Raw genomic sequence first — 19,988 nt, 5'->3', positions numbered from 1 at the left:
AGAGGGAAATAGCTATATACACAAAACTTCTGTGAGAAGCGTAAAGGGGACATGCGCTATACGACGCATGTCGTACGCCTAACCGCCTTAATTTCGAATTTTTGTTGGTTGCGCATCTCTTCAAAAAGTCAATAAACGTCCTTTATACACTTTTACTACTTCCTTGGTGTACAATCTGATTTATTGCCATCAATAAAACTTACATCTTTATATTATTCAATAAATATATTACGATCTAAATTAAATTAAATCATCGTAGAATTTATTATAAATTAATTAAAATAAATCACTAAATAATTAATTAATCAAAATTAAAACGTCATTTAATTGTCAAAAAAGTCAAAAATTATTTCTTTAAAATTTACATAGATGACGCTTATTAACAATTACTGTGTGTTGGGATGCCTAACTAATTAATAACAAAACAAATATTGCGATAAATTTATTCATTATATTACAATCTATATTAATTAATAACTAATTAAATCAATTTAAAATTTACACGGAATTACTACATACTTTGGTAATCATTTTATATTTTTCTATAGCATGTTGACCTTCCTCGCTATCAATATCGTGTTCTCGTAATATTTCCACAACGCCTTTAAGTTGTTCCGCTCGTCTCCGAACTCTTCTGTGCTTCAATTGCAAACAACGAATCAATTTCCTTTGCTTTTCTATAACCTCTAATGCCATTTGAAAGCATAATTTCGCCTTTTCTGGATCCTTGATTGCATCTATTTTTCTTAAAGCTACCAAACAGTCCATTTTGATCCTTTTTATTTCAATAATCCTTATTAAATTCTTCCTCAAAATAATTTTTTGTTAAATCTTAAAATTGATTATAAACAAACATTGAGGTTATGTTTTTAATGTTTTTTTAGAGAATTTAATTTTTATTTAGTTGTTGGCGTTTGACTTCACACCAGTGGGTAAACATAAAATTTTGACATTGACAGTTTTGACTTTTAACGCATTCCCGATTGTGTTTGTGTATTTCGGAAAATGTGATGATGAAAACGATGTGAGTATCGGAAATAAACGAAAAATGAACGCGGAAATCGAAGATAACATAAGAAAGAATGTGCCGTGGGCGCAATTACCATCACACGTAAAACAGGTCGGTAATCATCAATTTTTATTTACATTAGATAAGGTTTCTTATTTAACGTTGATTTATTGTTACAGTTACTTGAAAACAATCCTAAATTATACGATAGACATGTTATCACTTTCAGTATTAAGAATCAATTGAGATATCGAGGAAATTTAGGTTAGTATTTTTTAATAAAGGTTTGATATTAAAAATATGTAAAATTTCTATACTTTCAACTGGTCGTTTATTAAAATATGTTTATCTGACTAGTTTCAACTTAAAAGCCATCTTCAGAACAATAAGTACAAGTTACAAGTCATTATAATTAATGTTAACTACATTTGAACAGTCAAAAAGTAATGAAAGTCTTAAAAGGTAAAAAATGTTAAATCTTAAAAGTACTTACAATCTAATAATTTAAGAAAATAACGTTATAATATTTGATAAATTTAACTACAAAAATATTTAATTCTAAATTTGGAATTTTAATTCTATAAAATACCTATTAAAACACTTATTTTTGAGCATTTAAAGGAAATTGAGTTTCAGACCTTTATTACATCTATGTAAGAGTGTCACACCTTCAAAATTAATACTATGTCCTGTTTCCAGTCCATGGTTAAAAACTTTTGAGTTATTTTTAGTTTTGTGCTTAACTTGTCATAAAGAATGTGAAGAAAAATCATAACACCAAAATGCATAGGATTAAAGAAATGATACTTAACTCATTAAATACTAGTTAAATAAGCTTCAAAATGCTTTTTATTCCATGATAATATCTCAATCCGTTCTTGAGATATGATGTTGTAAATTTCATTTTTATCAATTTAACCTCAATACTCGCAGAGTTGAACTAAAACAATCGTATCACCGGGATTTATAGAATCGAAGGAAATATTTTTTGGGGATTGAAACTAGATTAAATTTGCTATAAAATGGTTATTAAATCACCTTGATATCTCAATTATTTCTTGAGATATGATTGTTTTTAAATTGGTGTTTATAAACTTGTCATAAAGAATGTTTAGAGATGTATTAAAAAAATCATAACACCAAAATGTATAGGATTAAGGAAATGATACTTAACTCATTAAATACTAGTTAAATAAGCTTCAAAATGCTTTTTATTCCATGATAATATCTCAATCCGTTCTTGAGATACGATGTTGTAAATTTCATTTTTATCAATTTAACCTCAATACTCGTAGAGTTGAACTAAAATAATCGTATCATCGGGATTTATAGAATCGAAAGAAATATTTTTTGGGGATTGAAAGTAGATTAAATTTGCTATAAAATGGTTATTAAACCATCTTTATATCTCAATTATTTCTTGAGATACGATTGTTTTTAAATTGGTGTTTATAAACTTGTCATAAAGAATGTGGAGAGATGTATTAAAAAAATCATAACATCAAAGTGTATAGGATTAAAGAAATGATACTTAACTCACTAAATACTAGTTAAATAAGCTTCAAAATGCTTCTTATTTCATAATAATATCTCAATCCGTTCTTGAGATACGATGTTGTAAATTTCATTTTTATCAATTTAACCTCAATACTCGTAGAGTTGAACTAAAACAATCGTATTAACTTGTCATAAAGAATGTGAAGAAAAATCATAACACCAAAATGTATAGAATTAAAGAAATGATACTTAACTCATTAAATACTAGTTAAATAAGCTTTTAAATGTATGGGATTTTAAGTCCGTTAGGTTGGTAATAAACGTAGTTGGATTACAATCACTTGCACATAACGTTTTGCTGGTTGATTACAAACAATTCTCATCAAGAATACTTTCTTCTAATATTTTTAGTTTTCGAGTTTTAATAAAACTGCCCGAAAAACTAAATTTCAAAATTTCGATCTTTTATGCCTGTTAACAAAAAATATGAAATAATTGGAATGAAATCGTTTATGGATTATGTTGTTTTGATTTATTGTAAACAATTTTTATTAATATCATTCTCATGAACAATTTTTAACTTAGCAGTTATTGACCATTCTGTTGTTAAATGCGTCAAATTTGAAATTTGTTTGAGATTTTAAATCCGTTAGGTTGGTAACAAATATAGTTGGGATATAATCGCTTGTTGTATAAGGTTTCGCTGGTTCGTTATAAACAATTCTCATCAACAATACTTTCTCCTAACATTTTTGGTTTTCGAGTTTTAATAAAAATGTATCCAAAAAAGTAAATTTAACGATTTTGCTATTTTATGGCTTTTAAAAAAAATATGAAATAATTGGAATGAAATCGTTTATGGATTATGTTTTAGTGATATATCATAAACAACTTTTATTAACACCATTTCCACCAATAGCTAATAATTTTTGTGATAAAAAATAAATAAATTTCACATATTTTTAATATCAAACCTTTATTACCGACATTGTTGGTAAAATAGATTACGAATTTAACTTTAATTAGTACTTTTTAATTTAATCTAATCAAAATAATATTTTTTAATTTATTTAGTTCGTCAAGTTTTAAAAGATGAAAAGCGTTATTACGAACGGGTTATTGCATTTAGTAGGGAACGCTTAATGCTGTTTCCATATCATTTAGCGGATATGGTTGTTAAAGGGTTACGAATCACCCCATTCAATTATTACGTCTCAGTCGTGGAACGTTTAATGCAAGCCGAAAAAAGCTACGATACTTTACCCAATTTTACAGCTGCAGATTGTAAGTATCTCGTCTCTATATTAAACTTAATTCATTTATGGTGATAAAATTAAGGTTTACGTTTGCTCGGAATTGGTCGAAACGAATACATTGAGTTAATGAACCGCTCCAGGACGAATCGGGCGCGTTTATTTGGTAAAAGAAATGTTCGTGGGTTATTACCAGCGGTTCCTGGGGATATTAACATCGAACCGTGGTGGAGAGTTGAAGTTGGAATGGTTTTGGAGGATGATATTAGGGTAAATTTAACTATAAATTATTAATTATTAAATTAATTTAATTTTTTTTAGATGGTTAATGAAGAAGAATTAAAAGTAATTGACCATTTAATTGATTTTGGGTCACAAACCGCGGGAGATTTAAATTATCACGTAGTTCTTAGCTTATATAAGTTCGTAAATAATTAATAAAACAATTTTTTTTATTTTTGGAATAAAATTGAATTTTAGGAAAGGTTTGGTGTACTTGGACGTTCCAATAACAGCTGCGGATAGGGTTCAAGTTCCTCCATTGCAAGGTTTCGTGATGAATCGCATTTTGGGAGATTATTTCGAGACTTTATTATATAAAATATTCGTTTCTATTGACGAACATACCACAGTTGGAGAAGTAAACAAATTTAATTCAATTTTTATTTTAATAAAATCATTTTTATCATTTTCATAGTTAGCGAATGTCTTGGATGTTGAAACGGAATTGGTTAAACAAGCAGTTTCGCTTTATTGTCGTTTAAAATTTGCGAATAAACTCGATTTTGAGCAAGAACAAAGTAAATTAAAGCGAGACCCATCGTGGAATAATCAACCAATACCTATAATTAAGTATAATTATTAATCAATTCAAATTCGTTATAATTTAATTTTTATTTTATAGTAACGTCGATATCACTCCATTAACTTTAAATTTAACCCAAACTGAATCAAATTCCCCACCCATCGAGATCCAATCACCACATACCGACGTTCCAGATAGCCCAGTGACAACAAACACCTTAAAATCAGGAAAAAGGGTTGCGTTTTTATTCGATTCAACGTTAACCGCGTTTCTTATGATGGGAAATTTATCACCTGTAAGATCAAATTTATTAATATAACTCAAAATTAGTTATTTACTACGTTTTTTTTGTGATAGGGGTTGAAAAAACATGCCGTTACAATGTTTGAAGTTGGAAAATTATGCGATGAAAGCTTGGATAGCTTTTTGACGGAACTCCAAAAAGTTTCCGTTTTAGACGCGGAGGGTGAAGGCGAAGCTCGCCGGTATTTCGAGCACGCGGTTCTTTTAAGATCGACCGTTTTGGCTTTGAGAAAAATGGATTCGCACGGTTTGGATTTAATTCGATTGGAAAGTTTAAATTCATTGGATGAGGCGACGTGCCAAAGGTTATTACAAAAAAAGTACAAGTAAGTATTCAGTTTTATTATATTTTTGGGTTATATTTTTTATTAAGCTTTCAATGGGATGTAAAAAAGTCTGTTAAATTATCTTCACTATTATAAACGATCAATTTAATTCTTTTTGACTTGAATTAAATAATATTTAAATGAATATAACAATATAATTTGTTGAACTAAAACTAGAACTAACACTAAAGCTAGGACTATTTTAGTTTTAATTGATTTGACATCAATTATTTTGGATTAATTACCTCCTTAATATATTTTTAAATGACATACATCACCTTTTTGACTGACAGTTCAATTAGAGCATACATAACCTCACTTATTATTATTCCATGTGACATATATAACCTTTGTTTATAGAGAATACTCTATAAACATCGAACCAATAATCGTTGTAAATGTTTATATGATTTTTCCTTTAGTTTCGTTGTTGATATAAAGCATGTTTGTTATTAGATTATTTAATTACCGAACTTATTTAATGTTAAAAGAGTTATTCGCGCCATCTATTCGTCATATTTCAAAGTACTTTTTTTAAAACTATTTAAATGTTAATTTAAATTGATGTCAATTACATCAATAATGTACAATTTATAAACAACGCAAATGTTTAAATTGATTTCTTATGGACTAATTACCCCGTTGATATGTTTGAAACTTTTAAATAAAGTCTTAAAGTACCGTGATTTGCCGCCATTTTGGCTCGAAAGACAAGCGGGAAATTTAAAATTATGTCATAACATTACACACCAAATATCCTTTTTTTTTCTCATGGTACTTTAAAGAGTCAAAATCCCTTTTTACTGCTATTTTTGCAACTCCAAAGGCAACATAACACGTGCATTACCCCGTTGATATATTTTAATGCTTTTAAATGACATACATCACCTTTTTGACTGACAGTTCAATTAGAATGTACTTAACCTCACTTATTATTCCATGCAACATATACAGCTCGAACGAATATAATCGTTGTAAATGTTTGTATAATTTTTCCTTTAGTTTCGTTATTGATATAAAACATGTTCTTTATTAAATTATTTAATTAATGAACTTAGTTAATGCTAATGAACTGTTTTAAATAGTTACTAACGCCATCTATCCGTCATGTTTTAAAGTACTTTTGTTTAAACGATATTTAAATTTTCTTTTTAATTAATTTCACATCAATAATGTACAATTTGTAAACAACGCAAATGTTTAAATCGGATTCTTTTGCATTAATTACCCCGTTGATATATTTTAATGCTTTTAAATGACATACATCACCTTTTTGACTGACTACATAACCTTACTTATTATTCCATGTCACATACAGGGTGATTCTCCACCTATACGCACAAACTGAGGGATTTATTCCTCTGGACAAATAATGACTAATAGATGAAAAAAAATATAGTAAAAGTTTTTTAGTTTCCTAGATATACGATATAATCGGCAACATCTAGATAATGTGTTTCCTGGAAGATAGATATGTCGAGATGGTCCAATGGCCTGGCCACAGTGATTCCCCAGCCTCAATCTTCTTGATTTTTACTTTTCGGGTCACTTGAAAAGCACAGTGTACGCCACGGAAGTTAATACTGACCAAATGTTGTAAAATCAGAGACATGCTGCGGCCCAGACAATCCGCCAACACCCTGGTTTAGGCCGCGTTAGTGGGTGATCGTGGATTCAGGGAGCTTGGTGTGATGTCATTTTAAAATGTTGATGTATTCTTGATTTGAAAGTAAATATCACGGATATCTATGAAACAGAAAATATTTTATTACAAATTTTTTCGCCTTTTAGTCATTATTCGTCATGAAGAGTAAATTCCCAAGTTTATGCGTATAGGTTGAGAATCACCCTGTGTATAATCTTTGTTTATAGAGAATACTCTATGATGATTTTCGATGATTTTTAAAGTACTAACGCTTTTGTGCGTATCTGTACAATTTGCATAGTCAGCATCTGTAAATGCTTGCAGTTTTAAATTTCTTATTCCAGTTCCAAGCGTATATTCGATTCGAAAATCGTTGTTTGTATGTAGATATTTTAATATTCTTTTTACATTAGTTACGTCACATTTTTTTTGTATTTTTAACATATCTAGTAGCAAAGTTTACAGCGAAACTTATGTTTGGTTTGGTTTTATTAGTTAAGTATAGTAAACTGCCTCCTTTTCGAGCATTTGGTTTACATTGTCCTTTTGATACAGTTTTAACGTTTTTCTATTTACAGACTTGTCCTTTTAAATTGCTATATCCCTGTAGTATACTCTTCTATGTGTTTTTGTGGTTGTTCAAAACCTCTTACCACTAATCTGGCTTTATTCTTGATCCTGAATACCTATTTATTGCTCATTATCTTTTGTGCCTTAATTTCGCTTTTTATTAATTCCCATACTTGATTCAACTTCAATGACTTCTTCTATTGCATCTAACCATTTTTTATTGTCTTCACCATTTATTGCTTCATCAAATGTCAAGTAATAACTTTACAGGTGGTTTTCTCGTTCTTCGTCCCCTTCTATTATGATTTTCTTCGTTTTCCTTCTCTCTGTCTTCTTCATCTTGCTCTTCCTGAGTTGTTTCGTTTTTTTTGTTTAATTTGTTCATCAATTTCCTTCCTTATTTGATTAACCTCTTGGTCTAATTTTAACTCAATTTGCTCAGGTAAATCTTCTGGTTTTTTAAAAACAACATCACGATGTATAATAACTTTTTGTTATTAATTATCCCACAATCTATAACCATTTAACGCATAGTTATACTTTCTGCTTCTTTCGTCTAATTTCTTTAAGTATCCTAATACTTTTGCATAATATATGCTTCACATCCAAATATTGGTAATCCAGATAAATCAGGTTTCTTATTGTTCCAGATTTCATAAGAAGTTTTCTTACTGCTTCTCCTCAGATTATTTCTTTTTAATCCACAGTCAAAAATTAATGATCTGGCTTTATCTATAATTGTTCGATTTAAACGTTCAGCTTTTCCATTTAATTGTGGTGTGTATATTACTGTATTATCCATTATAGTACCCTTCTTTTTATTCCACTCGATGGATTTTATGTTTTTACTTGTTTCCATTTCTTCTACATATTTTTTTAAATAATCCAAAGTTTCATTTTTCATATATTACTCTCTTTTGACTGATATCCTATAGATTAAAAAAAAAATCATCGATTTTTAAGAGAGACTCCTAATCTTGAATTATTCCCATGTTGTTAGTTCAATTCTCAAATTTCGTCTGTTTAGCTTTCAAACACACTTTACAAAATGTTTCACTTATAAAATCTTTCTTGGTTATGTTTATTTCTGTAACCATGATCTCATTGAGTAATTTCTTTAAACTGTTAATATTAATGTGTCTCATTTTCTCGTGCCACTCTTGTAATTTTGCTATGGGTTGAGTTGTTAGTAAACTTTCTATATTTTCTTCTGCACTATTTATGTTTATTGTATCCTATTTTGGAATTCTTTGATATGGATACCTTATTCTCTTTAAAAACAACTTCACCTCCATTTTCATTTATTATATTAACCAATATCAAGTTTTTTGTTAGTTCTGGCACAAAGAATACCTTTGTTAGAACACAATTTTCACCTTCTATTATTCCTTCTTCCTCTGCCATTATTATTATTATTTCGTTCTTCTTTGCTACTCCAATTTCTGTCAATTTATTTTCAAAATTATTAAATAATCCTTCTTTGTTGCTGACATATGACATATAACTTGGAATTGATTGTATGTCGGAATCCCCCCGTAAGAGGGCATTAGCGTCTATACTGAAATAATATAATTAAACTAACAATTTTCTTATTAATAGTAGGAATGATAAGAGATAGCAATAACAATTATAACCAGCATCATTTTTTTAATTTAAAAAGTATAAATTCCAATTCGTGTTATATTTTTAAATTTGCTGCTAAGAATTTTAAAAATTGAAGTTTGTTCAGAATGACATTTGAAAACGTCATTTTAAAGTGATTTTTCGGTAGATTTTATAAGTGACATTATAGCTTTGTTTCAGCTAACGTTATAACTGGTTGGAAGCTCGTCAGATGCAATCTCAGATGTATATGATGCTGTGAAATTCAAATGAGGTGGCATTATTTGACAGATTAATTGCATCTGAGGAATTCCCAACCAGTCGGAACGTTACTTGAAGCCACATAGTGGCTCCCAACAGTTTCCAAATGCAGTTATTCTGTGGTTTTAGTTTTTATGTATAAAACCAATCCAACCTGTATTCTAGTGGTTCGGTTCTTAGCTGAACAATTTCAAAATATTCCTAACAGATGGCGCCACATACGTTCAATTTTTAGTACGAGATGTTTTTTAGAGAGTTGCATTTTTACGAAGCTATTTTTTATGGTTGCGCCTGAGTCAATTACGAATGCTTTTATTTCCATTTTTATTTCTTCTGTAAAAAAAGCTGTTTTTATTTCCGTTTCTTTCTTTCTAAAGTAACAATGCTTTTCAGCGTGATTGTTCTTCTTGTAAATTCCACACTTGTGATGCAATATGACCTTTTTTATTGCAGTTGAAGCACACTATTTATTTCCTTCTTTTTATCTTCTTTAATTTTACAAAATCTTCCCATATATCTTGGTGTTTTACATTTGAAGCAAGTTTTTTGTTATTTATATTGTCATTCAACCCACTTCGCTTTTAACATACAGTTAAAACTCAAAGTTAACATATTCTCAATTTCACATCATTTCAAAACATATTCTTATTAATTTCATAAATAAAATTTTTTGTACACCTGTCAATGTCAAAATTTACGTTAAAATGGCACAAATTCATTTAAAAACTTTATAAAACAAAATTCCCTATTTTTATTGCCAACTTCTAAATAATTTGACAGGTTTTATAGAAAATAGGTTATGTTGAAATTCAAAATTGAAATTAAATTAATTCTTTATTTTTAGATTATTAGTATCAATGGCTCCTTTAAGCAAAGACGTAAAGACGATTTCAAGTTTAAACCCGCCGCATTTAGGCCCCGCCGTGCCGGAGGTAAATTCATTATGGTTCAAAATGTTTGTTTATCACAAAACGGGTTATGGCCCTCCGACTTTGTTCCTAACGAAAGGGACCGTTTTAAAACAACTTCCAAGAATGTTTTTGGGATTTTCCCGCCTTCTCGTCACAGCGTGGCTTCACGAACCGGCTGTAATTCCAATTGAGAATGTTTTACACGTAAACGCAGCCCTGCAATATTCACCGGTGATGATTCAAGCTTATGGGGTACATAGACCGGCCACTATAGCGGTGGTACCATTTCCGTTTAGACCGGAAACTCCATCAAAACATAATATATTAGGTGAATTAACAAAAAAAGGATTAATTTTTGTTAAATTGTTGTGTTTTAGACGAAAATATATCAAAATTAAATTGGAAGGATCACCCTTCGGTGAAATTATTATCAAAAACGTTGGATTTAGACCATAATTGTGGTTATTTAACTTTCGCCAATATCGGTGTGTTGGATTTTGGGTGCCCAAAACGAGACGAATCCGTTAAATTGGGTAAACATCATCTGGGAAAAGCGAAAAGAATCAATGAAAACGAACCAACATCGATTTCAAACGAAAATTTTTCTTTTAATAATAATAATAATGATAAATTAAAAAATGATTTTTGTCAAGAAACGAGTTCTAAAGATATTTCTAATGAAGATCGATTACAAAGCCCGGTTGAATCCCATTTTGCGTTAACCCCAACGAAAAATGCGAGTGGGGCGAATTCCCCAGCGAACGGATTTTTGAGTAAAGATTGTACGGATATTCTAAAACATGAATTGGATCAATTAGAACTTCAAGAAGACGAGGATGAACTTAAAAGAACTAAAAATGATTCACTTTTGAGTCCAATTGATGGAAATATAAGCATGTTTTCGTTCCAAGAGTCTATTGTGCAATTAAATAAAGAAAACGATGTTGAAAAGATTGAAAATATCGAAAATGAAGAAAAAATTAAAAACATTGAGGAGGATGAGTCATCAAAAGGGGTTATTTGGACTTTATTGGATTGCCAATTTGGTGTGCCACTTTTTGATGTTGATGCAAACACGAAAATCTGTGATACTATTATTTATGGGGGGTTAACTCAACAAGATAGGTTAATTAAATTTTTTTTTTTAATTTGATGTATTAATTAAGGTGTATTTTAGTTTGGATGGATTGATTGAGTCAAGTCGGAAATTGGGGACGTCTCTTTTAGAGTTTATTTCTCAATGCCAAGTAAATTTTAATCATTTTTTGATCAATTAATTGATTAAGTTTGTTTTAGTACTATCCGGGTGAAAATATGGGTATTTTAAAACGAGGGCGTTTAGTTCCGCTTCCACGACACAATTTGGTTTTTGATGATGGTAAGATATCGGAATGGTCGGGTAAATAAGTTTAAAAACGTTTTAATTTTAATTATTATCTACTTTTTAAGAAAGAAATTTATACAAAGCGTGTTTATTGATTTATTTTTAACAAAAAATATTTAAGTAATAACGTTGTGATATGTCCGTAGTATTCTTATTCATTCCATTTCTTTCTTTTTGTAATTCCATTAAAAAAAAAATGCATTTCTAAGCTTTATATTAGTTTAGCTTTCCTCCATAGGATGAAAATAAAATAAAATAAGCTTTATCCGTCTTAATAAGTAAGTAAGTGTATAAATTGTATTATAGATAAAGTAATTTTAAATAGAGAATTTATTTAAAAAATTGTTTGGTTACTAATTGTCACTTTTTTTTTAATTTGACAAAACTAAAAAAGGCAATTTACATCTGTCACGCCAGCATTATTCCTTTTTCTGTTAATTTTTTGTGAGTGCAAAATTTTTAGTGTTTAGAATAATGTCCACGCAGGTCGAGCCCCAAAGAAGAATCGAACAACGCGACGAACTCGATTCAGACTTAGAATACGATGGCATTAAAGTGATACAAGAATACATGCTTAAAGCGGAAATTGGCGAATCTCCAATCGATATAAACCTATCGAGGACAATCCCGATAAGCTTACCACCTTTGCAATGGCACCATCACGAGTTACCGCCGAAGAAAATGAAATGTACCAACACCGGACATACTCGTAAGCAAAAAATTTATTAATTTAAACACAAAATTAATTAAAATACTTTAACGATGTAATTAAATGTTATTATTTTCTACTAGTTTCGGGATTAATTATCCCCATCTTCAGGAAAAACCTGTATACAAGATAAACACCTTAATTAACCCATTTACGACAAGCGCACAATGTTAGGAAGTTTAAAATTACCAGCAATAACATGATTTTACTAATTTTCTTTTTTAATATTTTGGCAAAAGGGTTCTAAACATATTGAAAGTTGTACCCTTATGAAATTTCACTATCATTTTTTCAGCTTCTTCAAATAGCTTCTTAACTACTGGATTTATTTATTTTTTTCTCAACACTGTTCATAAACAGATTTTATTTGCAATGTTAAACTTTAAGCTAGAAAAGATCCCAGATTGAAATTTATTTTTTCATGTAGTTTCAAGCCTATACTTTGCATTCCCAAAAAAATATTTAGCGCATTTTCAATAAAATGGCTAATATACAGGCTGGTGTACAGATATTCGACAGTGAATACTGAAAGTTAGTTTTGAAACTATCAATCATTTACAATTTTTCAGAATAACTATTTTTTATGAATTAATATTGTTGTAATCTTCTTCCCAAACAAATCCGAAGTATTTTTTTTAGTTAAAAAATACCTATCCAACACAGTAATAAAAAAGAAAATCAATTAAGCGTTAAAATACAAAACCAGAAGCCTATTTCACAAACATTATTATCAAGAAATGAACTTTATAACAAATATACTTCAAAATATGTACTTTTTTTGCATTTAACATCATAAACAGTTTGGATAAATACAAATGAGAAAATAACACCATATACTGAAGACGAAGCTCTTTCACTAATAATTAATGAAAAGTTTAGAACGCAAGCAAAGAACAGAAATGCAAATATCTATCCAAGCTATGAAAGAGTCTTGAAAGCAAAAAAGCGCTGTTACCCAAATGGTACTGAAGTCACCGAAATTATGGATGAAGTGAAATTGCAAAACCTTGCAAGACCATACAATTACTAGGCTGTTGCAAACAAAACAATGTTCAAATATTTTACATCAATTACAGTCTTTGGTTGCTATTTTTAAATGGGGATTTAATTGAAGCGATGGACATTCACGTTACAAACAAAAATTTGAATCTCGAGAGGAATTCTTCAACGAAAACATGATTGTAACGTCACTTGTACTTGTGCAAATATACAGGTGTCTCACGTAACTGGTTCGTTAGAACTTTTTTAGGTTCCACTATTCGTACAGTTTTGAAATTTTGGTAGCAGGATTGTTCATTCGGAACTTTCGATCTAAAATATTTTCAAGATGACTGCAACTTCCGGTCTACCGGAAATAGACCATAACTTCGTTATTTTAAATGGAATGGTATAGTTTTTATTACACCTTTTAATCGCACGTAAGAAAATATGTTGACTTTCATAAAAGTTATTGGTACCTAGTGTCCTTCGTTTTTGAGTTATTTTGATTTTAAGTTTTTTTTGGCAACCACCATGCTCTTTAAAACCACATATCCCAGCCAACGTTCATTCAAAACAGTTCTAAATTGGCACGATTACTCTTCAAATGATATTAAATAGATTGTCATTTATTGTATCAGAGTATCTTATACAGGGTGGTCAACAATTGTGTTACCGTTTCTCCATATTCAACCGCAAGAAAGTTTATTGTTGAATTGTAGAGTGTAGTCTTACTTTAGTCGATAGGTTATGTTACTGGTATTTCGAGTAAGAATGAAGGTTTACTTGACCCACAATGAATTGGAGGCTGTTTTAGAAGATGTTCTGAATGATCTAGAAAACGAAGATAATAATAAAAAAAATTTTTTTTTAGATAATATTGATGTCGTGTATATTCCTCTGGAAGTAGACGAACTAATGAATGAAGAGCATATTGGTGAAGATGTTCTACCTGAACCATGTCTTCCCAATGAGCAAGATATAGCTGGTGCTTTTGAGATACAAGTCCATAATCACAATGAGGATGATGATTTTGACAGTTCTGACGAAGAAACGTTGCAAGTAAAAAGACAAAAACTTGCAATTAGACCAAAATGGTAGCAATTTAGGGGAGACATCTCCATTAGACCTATTTTTTTATTTCTTTTTTGATAATGAAGTTTTAACGACAATAGTAAATTATTTTCGTCACGATTTCCAGTTTGGAATAAAAGACCTGAAACAGTTTCGTTTTTTAGGTATATTGTTGTTGTCCGGTTACCAGAGACTCCCTCAAAGTGATTTATATTGGTATATAAAACGTAATTTGCATCTATCTGACAACGCAGATTTAGATAAAAATGATAAATTTGCCAAACTCCGCCCTATTTTCAACATAATGAACGTCAAGTACATGGAGTTTGGTGTATTTGCATATAATCTTTCGTTTGATGAACAGATGGTGCCTTATAGTGGTTGAACGGCCATTTTTTAAAATCCAGCTGAATACTGGATGGTTACCAAATGTCTGGCTTTAGCCAGATATTAAAAACCTATTACTTACCATTAGTACTCCACAATTCACAGGATTTAGTATCTCTTTTAGGTGTTGGACACTGTAGATAATAATCAAGTTCAACCCCAATAGGACTTTTTTCATTGAATACAACTTTATTTATATCAGGTTTTTTCGAAAATTTTTTCGAAGTTTTAATAATTCGTATAAAATCCATTTCTTGGAATATGAGTTTGAAAATTTCCCAAAGTATTAATAAAAGTGTCCTCTTTCCAATGAACCAGCCCGTTTTGAAAAATAACTTTTACTTTTTGAGAAAACAATATTTGAAGTTTTGATAAAATTTTCGATGTTGCAATTTTCATCGATAACTTTCAAAATTCGCTATAAAATTCATTCCTTGAAGGATCCTTTTGGAAATATCACTAATTATTCATTATAGTATCCTCTTTTTAATGCAAAAAGCCGTTTTGAAAAATCACTTTTAGTTCTTGAGAAATAAATTTTTGAAATAATCGATAATTTTTTCGAATTTTGCAATTTTCGCCGATTAAGTTTTAAAAATTCGTATAAAATCCAATTCTTGGAATATGAGTATGAAAATTTCCCAAAGTGTTAATAAAAGTGTCCTCTTTCCAATGAACCAACCCGTTTTGAAAAATAACTTTTAGTTTTTGAGAAAACAATATTTGAAGTTTTGATAAAATTTTCGATGTTGCAATTTTCATCAATAACTTTCAAAATTCGCTATAAAATTCATTTCTTGAAGGATCCTTTTGGAAATATCACTAATTATTCATTATAGTATCCTCTTTTTAATGCAAAAGGCCGTTTTGAAAAATCACTTTTAGTTCTTGAGAAATAAATTTTTGAAATAATCGATAATTTTTTCGAATTTTGCAATTTTCGCCGATTAAGTTTTAAAAATTCGTATAAAATCCAATACTTGGAATATGAGTATGAAAATTTCCCAAAGTGTTAATAAAAGTGTCCTCTTTCCAATGAACCAACCCGTTTTGAAAAATAACTTTTACTTTTTGAGAAAACAATATTTGAAGTTTTGATAAAATTTTCGATGTTGCAATTTTCATCGATAACTTTCAAAATTCGCTATAAAATTCATTTCTTGAAGGATCCTTGTGGAAATATCACTAATTATTCATTATAGTATCCTCTTTTTAATGCAAAAAGCCGTTTTGAAAAATCACTTTTAGTTCTTGAGAAATAAATTTTTGAAATAATCGATAATTTTTTCGAATTTTGCAATTTTCGCCGATTAAGTTTTAAAAATTCGTATAAAATCCAATTCTTGGAATATGAGTATGAAAATTTCCCAAAGTGTTAATAAAAGTGTCCTCTTTCCAATGAACCAACCCATTTTGAAAAATAACTTTTACTTTTTGAGAAAACAATATTTGAAGTTTTGATAAAATTTTCGATGTTGCAATTTTCATCAATAACTTTCAAAATTCGCTATAAAATTCATTTCTTGAAGGATCCTTTTGGCAATATCATTAATTATTTGTTATAGTATCCTCTTTTTAATGCAAAAAGCCGTTTTGAAAAATCACTTTTAGTTCTTGAGAAATAAATTTTTGAAATAATCGATAATTTTTTCGAATTTTGCAATTTTCGCCGATTAAGTTTTAAAAATTCGTATAAAATCCAATTCTTGGAATATGAGTATGAAAATTTCCCAAAGTGTTAATAAAAGTGCCCTCTTTCCAATGAACTAACCCGTTTTGAAAAATAACTTTTAGTTTTTGAGAAAACAATATTTGAAGTTTTGATAAAATTTTCGATGTTGCAATTTTCATCGATAACTTTCAAAATTCGCTATAAAATTCATTTCTTGAAGGATCCTTGTGGAAATATCACTAATTATTCATTATAGTATCCTCTTTTTAATGCAAAAAGCCGTTTTGAAAAATCACTTTTAGTTCTCGAGAAATAAATTTTTGAAATAATCGATAATTTTTTCGAATTTTGCAATTTTCGCCGATTAAGTTTTAAAAATTCGTATAAAATCCAATTCTTGGAATATGAGTATGAAAATTTCCCAAAGTGTTAATAAAAGTGTCCTCTTTCCAATGAACCAACCCGTTTTGAAAAATAACTTTTACTTTTTGAGAAAACAATATTTGAAGTTTTGATAAAATTTTCGATGTTGCAATTTTCATCGATAACTTTCAAAATTCGCTATAAAATTCATTTCTTGAAGGATCCTTTTGGAAATATCACTAATTATTTATTATAGTATCCTCTTTTTAATACAAAAAGCCGTTTTGAAAAATCACTTTTAGTTCTTGAGAAATAAATTTTTGAAATAATCGATAATTTTTTCGAATTTTGCAATTTTCGCCGATTAAGTTTTAAAAATTCGTATAAAATCCAATTCTTGGAATATGAGTATGAAAATTTCCCAAAGTGTTAATAAAAGTGCCCTCTTTCCAATGAACCAACCCGTTTTGAAAAATAACTTTTAGTTTTTGAGAAAACAATATTTGAAGTTTTGATAAAATTTTCGATGTTGCAATTTTCATCGATAACTTTCAAAATTCGCTATAAAATTTATTTCTTGAAAGATACTTCTGGAAATTATTGAAATTTTTGAATGAAAATGGCTTTTACGCTATGGGAACCATAAGAGATAATCGAACAGCTAAATGTCTTTTTTAAAAAGTATCAAAGTTATTTCGAAAAAGAAACGACGTAGTTCCAAATATAATCGCTGAGTATAACAAATATATGAGAGACGAGACGTAGACTTACCTGATAATGGAATTTCCAACTATAGCCTTTGTTTATAAATTTGTTAAACAGTACTATCGTCAATTCAAGTGACTTCAAGTCATACCTTGCAGTACGTCTGATGAAGGCGGAAGATGATAATGCAGGTAATAATAATATGAATCAATTTGGAGGCACTGCTCCTGCAGAAGTTCGTATTGATAACGTGGGTCATGTCTTCAAGGAAGAAGTTAATAAAGCCAGACGACGTTGTAAATTGTGTATAAGTAATTTTTTTCATATACCCAATTTTTTTTTTACTTAATATGTGCCGAATCGTCTTAGTTACCATATTTTTTTGCAATAACAATTTTTTTCTAAAATTTCTACCTTGGCCGTAAATGGGTTAAACATCATCACAGAATGTACACATTTTTAAAAAAATATTTATATTAAATATTATAAAATATCATAAACTGAAAACCTTCCAAAATCAATTGCAGTAATTTTGGATTTGCATGCTTTATCATAATAATATTTTATGTTTTGTTTATTGTTTTCTATTATGTCAGGTACATTTTTTATTATTTCAGGTTTGTAATTTTTTATGGCACCAGGTGTTAGAGTTCTAGTTTGTCTAGAAAATATTCTTTGTACAGGGCTAAATCCAATTTCGGCACATTTCTGTGGTGATGAAGACAAATAATATGTATAACATTATCGCTGTATAAACATTGCGTCTGCTGAAGTTCTTCGCTTTCTCTTCTTTCTTCTTCTTCACAGCTGCTACAATTCTCTTCTAATTCCTGTTTTATATCTTTTACTATTTTCTTACCAAATTTCTTCTTTTCTTTATCTTTCTGATTTCCTTCTTTTTCTTGTAAACTATTAAAATTTTAGAATACGAAATATATATACGAAATAATATATTTTTCTTGTAGTAATAATGAGTGCTAAATGGCACCAAGAGCGTCCCCACATCTCCGGTGGCCCCCTCTTCGGGAATTACGTATTCTCCCAATTACATTTTCATTGGGGCCGAAATGATATGGAAGGAAGTGAGCACACCGTCGATGGGTCCCAACAACCCTTAGAGATGCACGTCGTACTTTTTAAAAGTTGTTATCTCACCCAAGAAGCTGCGTTAAAGAAAAAAGATGGAATCGTCGTTTTAGTTTATTTTTTCCGGGTAAATATAAACACCCATCGCAATTTTTTCACAACAATTAAACATTTTAGCTCCAAGAAGCTCACAACGTATCGATGGAACTCATAACCCAAGCAATTTCTTACATACAAACCCCCCATAGTTCAGCAAGATTAGACAACGTCCCCTTAAGCTTCCTAACAATCCCGTTTATAAAAGATTACTTCATGTATTGGGGAACTGTAACAACTAGCGAATGCGTACATTGTCTTTTATGGTTATTATGCCGAGAACCAATTGGAATTTCAATCGATCAAACAGAACAATTTCGTACTTTATTAAACATGGATGATCAGCCGTTAGATTGCAACTTTCGAATCGTCCAAGAAATCCCTGGGTTGAAAAGAACCGTTTTTCACGCGAACCCATCGTTTTCTTTGTACTCAACGTTATTACCGATAAAAAAAGAAGAAAGAAAGCAAGAAAAGAAGAAAGACGCCAAAAAGGAGGAGAAACAAGAGCCGGTTCAAGTTGAGAATAAACCAGCGGAGGTGTTTCGGGTTGAAACAAGACAGAGGAATCCATTTAAAGAAGAAAAAAATAAATACACAATTAGTACTAGTATAAAAGTTGATCCTGAGTTATTAGAAAAGTTGAAAACGAGCCGATCGAGATCGCCGAGTGTTAGAAGAGAAGGCGATATGGGCTCGATAAGCTCTTTCGATGCTAAAAGTGGGGCGTCCGGGAGGAGTTCTTCGCCAGTTTCGAAAACTGGCGATTTCGTCGGGAAAAGATTCGTTGAAAATGTTAATGTTAAACCGAGGGATAAAAGTATCCCTAGAAAATCGATGATACCAAGAAGGGTTAAGTGAAGTTTTTTTGACTTAAGAATTGTTTATTTATTTATTTATTAATTTTTTTTGGAATTTTATTTTTATTTTTTTCTAAAAAAACTTTTTTTTTTATTTTAATAACATGATTTGAATTTATTGTATCTTTTTCTTCGCTCATTTTTATTAATTAGGAAGTTTAGAAAGAAGTTTATCACAAACTTTAATATTATTATTTAAAAAAAATTAACATTGAGAAGAAATCTTACCTAAAAAATTTGATAATTACTTTAGAAACTTTAACACTTTTCGATTATATATTTAACACTAATCGACACACTGGAATTAATAATTAACAAAGTAATAATTACAAAGAAATAGGGGATGTTTTAAAAGAATAAGTGGGGTTATGTATAATCTAATTAAACTGTCAGTTTAAAAACTGAACCTCTACTGATTGACATTTAAAAGTATTAAAACATCAATGAATAAAATGTAATTAACAAAACAACAACAAATTTCTAATTTAAACA

General features: G+C 29.6%; 2 protein-coding genes across 2 annotated transcripts; both read left to right on the top strand.

Moving 5' to 3' along the window:
• The first annotated feature begins 901 nt into the window (after positions 1 to 901).
• On the top strand, positions 902 to 11,778 carry LOC111429110 (protein FAM91A1). Its single transcript, XM_023064919.2, has 13 exons — positions 902 to 1,120; positions 1,189 to 1,273; positions 3,581 to 3,790; positions 3,845 to 4,029; positions 4,081 to 4,181; positions 4,240 to 4,399; positions 4,457 to 4,611; positions 4,664 to 4,859; positions 4,922 to 5,193; positions 10,116 to 10,510; positions 10,560 to 11,307; positions 11,360 to 11,429; positions 11,479 to 11,778. Exons 1-13 carry the CDS (start codon positions 1,049 to 1,051, stop codon positions 11,587 to 11,589), a joined length of 2,760 nt encoding a protein of 919 aa, XP_022920687.1. The 5' UTR covers positions 902 to 1,048; the 3' UTR covers positions 11,590 to 11,778.
• Positions 11,779 to 11,944: 166 nt separating this feature from the next.
• LOC111429111 (carbonic anhydrase 3-like) lies at positions 11,945 to 19,614 on the top strand. The gene is made up of 3 exons (XM_023064920.2): positions 11,945 to 12,275; positions 18,420 to 18,667; positions 18,718 to 19,614. The coding sequence occupies exons 1-3, from the start codon at positions 12,041 to 12,043 to the stop codon at positions 19,495 to 19,497; spliced, it is 1,263 nt and encodes a 420-aa protein (XP_022920688.1). The 5' UTR covers positions 11,945 to 12,040; the 3' UTR covers positions 19,498 to 19,614.
• The last annotated feature ends 374 nt before the right edge of the window (positions 19,615 to 19,988 follow it).

The sequence above is a fragment of the Onthophagus taurus genome, chromosome 3 (genome assembly GCF_036711975.1).
Source record: "Onthophagus taurus isolate NC chromosome 3, IU_Otau_3.0, whole genome shotgun sequence".
NCBI lineage: Eukaryota > Metazoa > Arthropoda > Insecta > Coleoptera > Scarabaeidae > Onthophagus > Onthophagus taurus.
Note: the sequence above shows the minus strand (reverse complement) of the source record. Positions and strands in the feature narration are given on the sequence as shown.

What these genes read in the sequence shown, in the direction of transcription:
- LOC111429110 (XM_023064919.2), top strand. Translation starts at nt 1,049, where the DNA reads ATGAACGCGGAAATCGAAGATAACATAAGAAAGAATGTGCCGTGGGCG. An exon ending in TTTTGGAGGATGATATTAGG is followed by an intron (nt 4,030 to 4,080) that starts GTAAATTTAACT and finishes AATTTTTTTTAG; the next exon opens with ATGGTTAATGAAGAAGAATT. An exon ending in ATCAAAACATAATATATTAG is followed by an intron (nt 10,511 to 10,559) that starts GTGAATTAACAA and finishes GTTGTGTTTTAG; the next exon opens with ACGAAAATATATCAAAATTA.
- LOC111429111 (XM_023064920.2), top strand. Translation starts at nt 12,041, where the DNA reads ATGTCCACGCAGGTCGAGCCCCAAAGAAGAATCGAACAACGCGACGAA. An exon ending in TACCAACACCGGACATACTC is followed by an intron (nt 12,276 to 18,419) that starts GTAAGCAAAAAA and finishes TTTTTCTTGTAG; the next exon opens with TAATAATGAGTGCTAAATGG. An exon ending in TTTTAGTTTATTTTTTCCGG is followed by an intron (nt 18,668 to 18,717) that starts GTAAATATAAAC and finishes TAAACATTTTAG; the next exon opens with CTCCAAGAAGCTCACAACGT.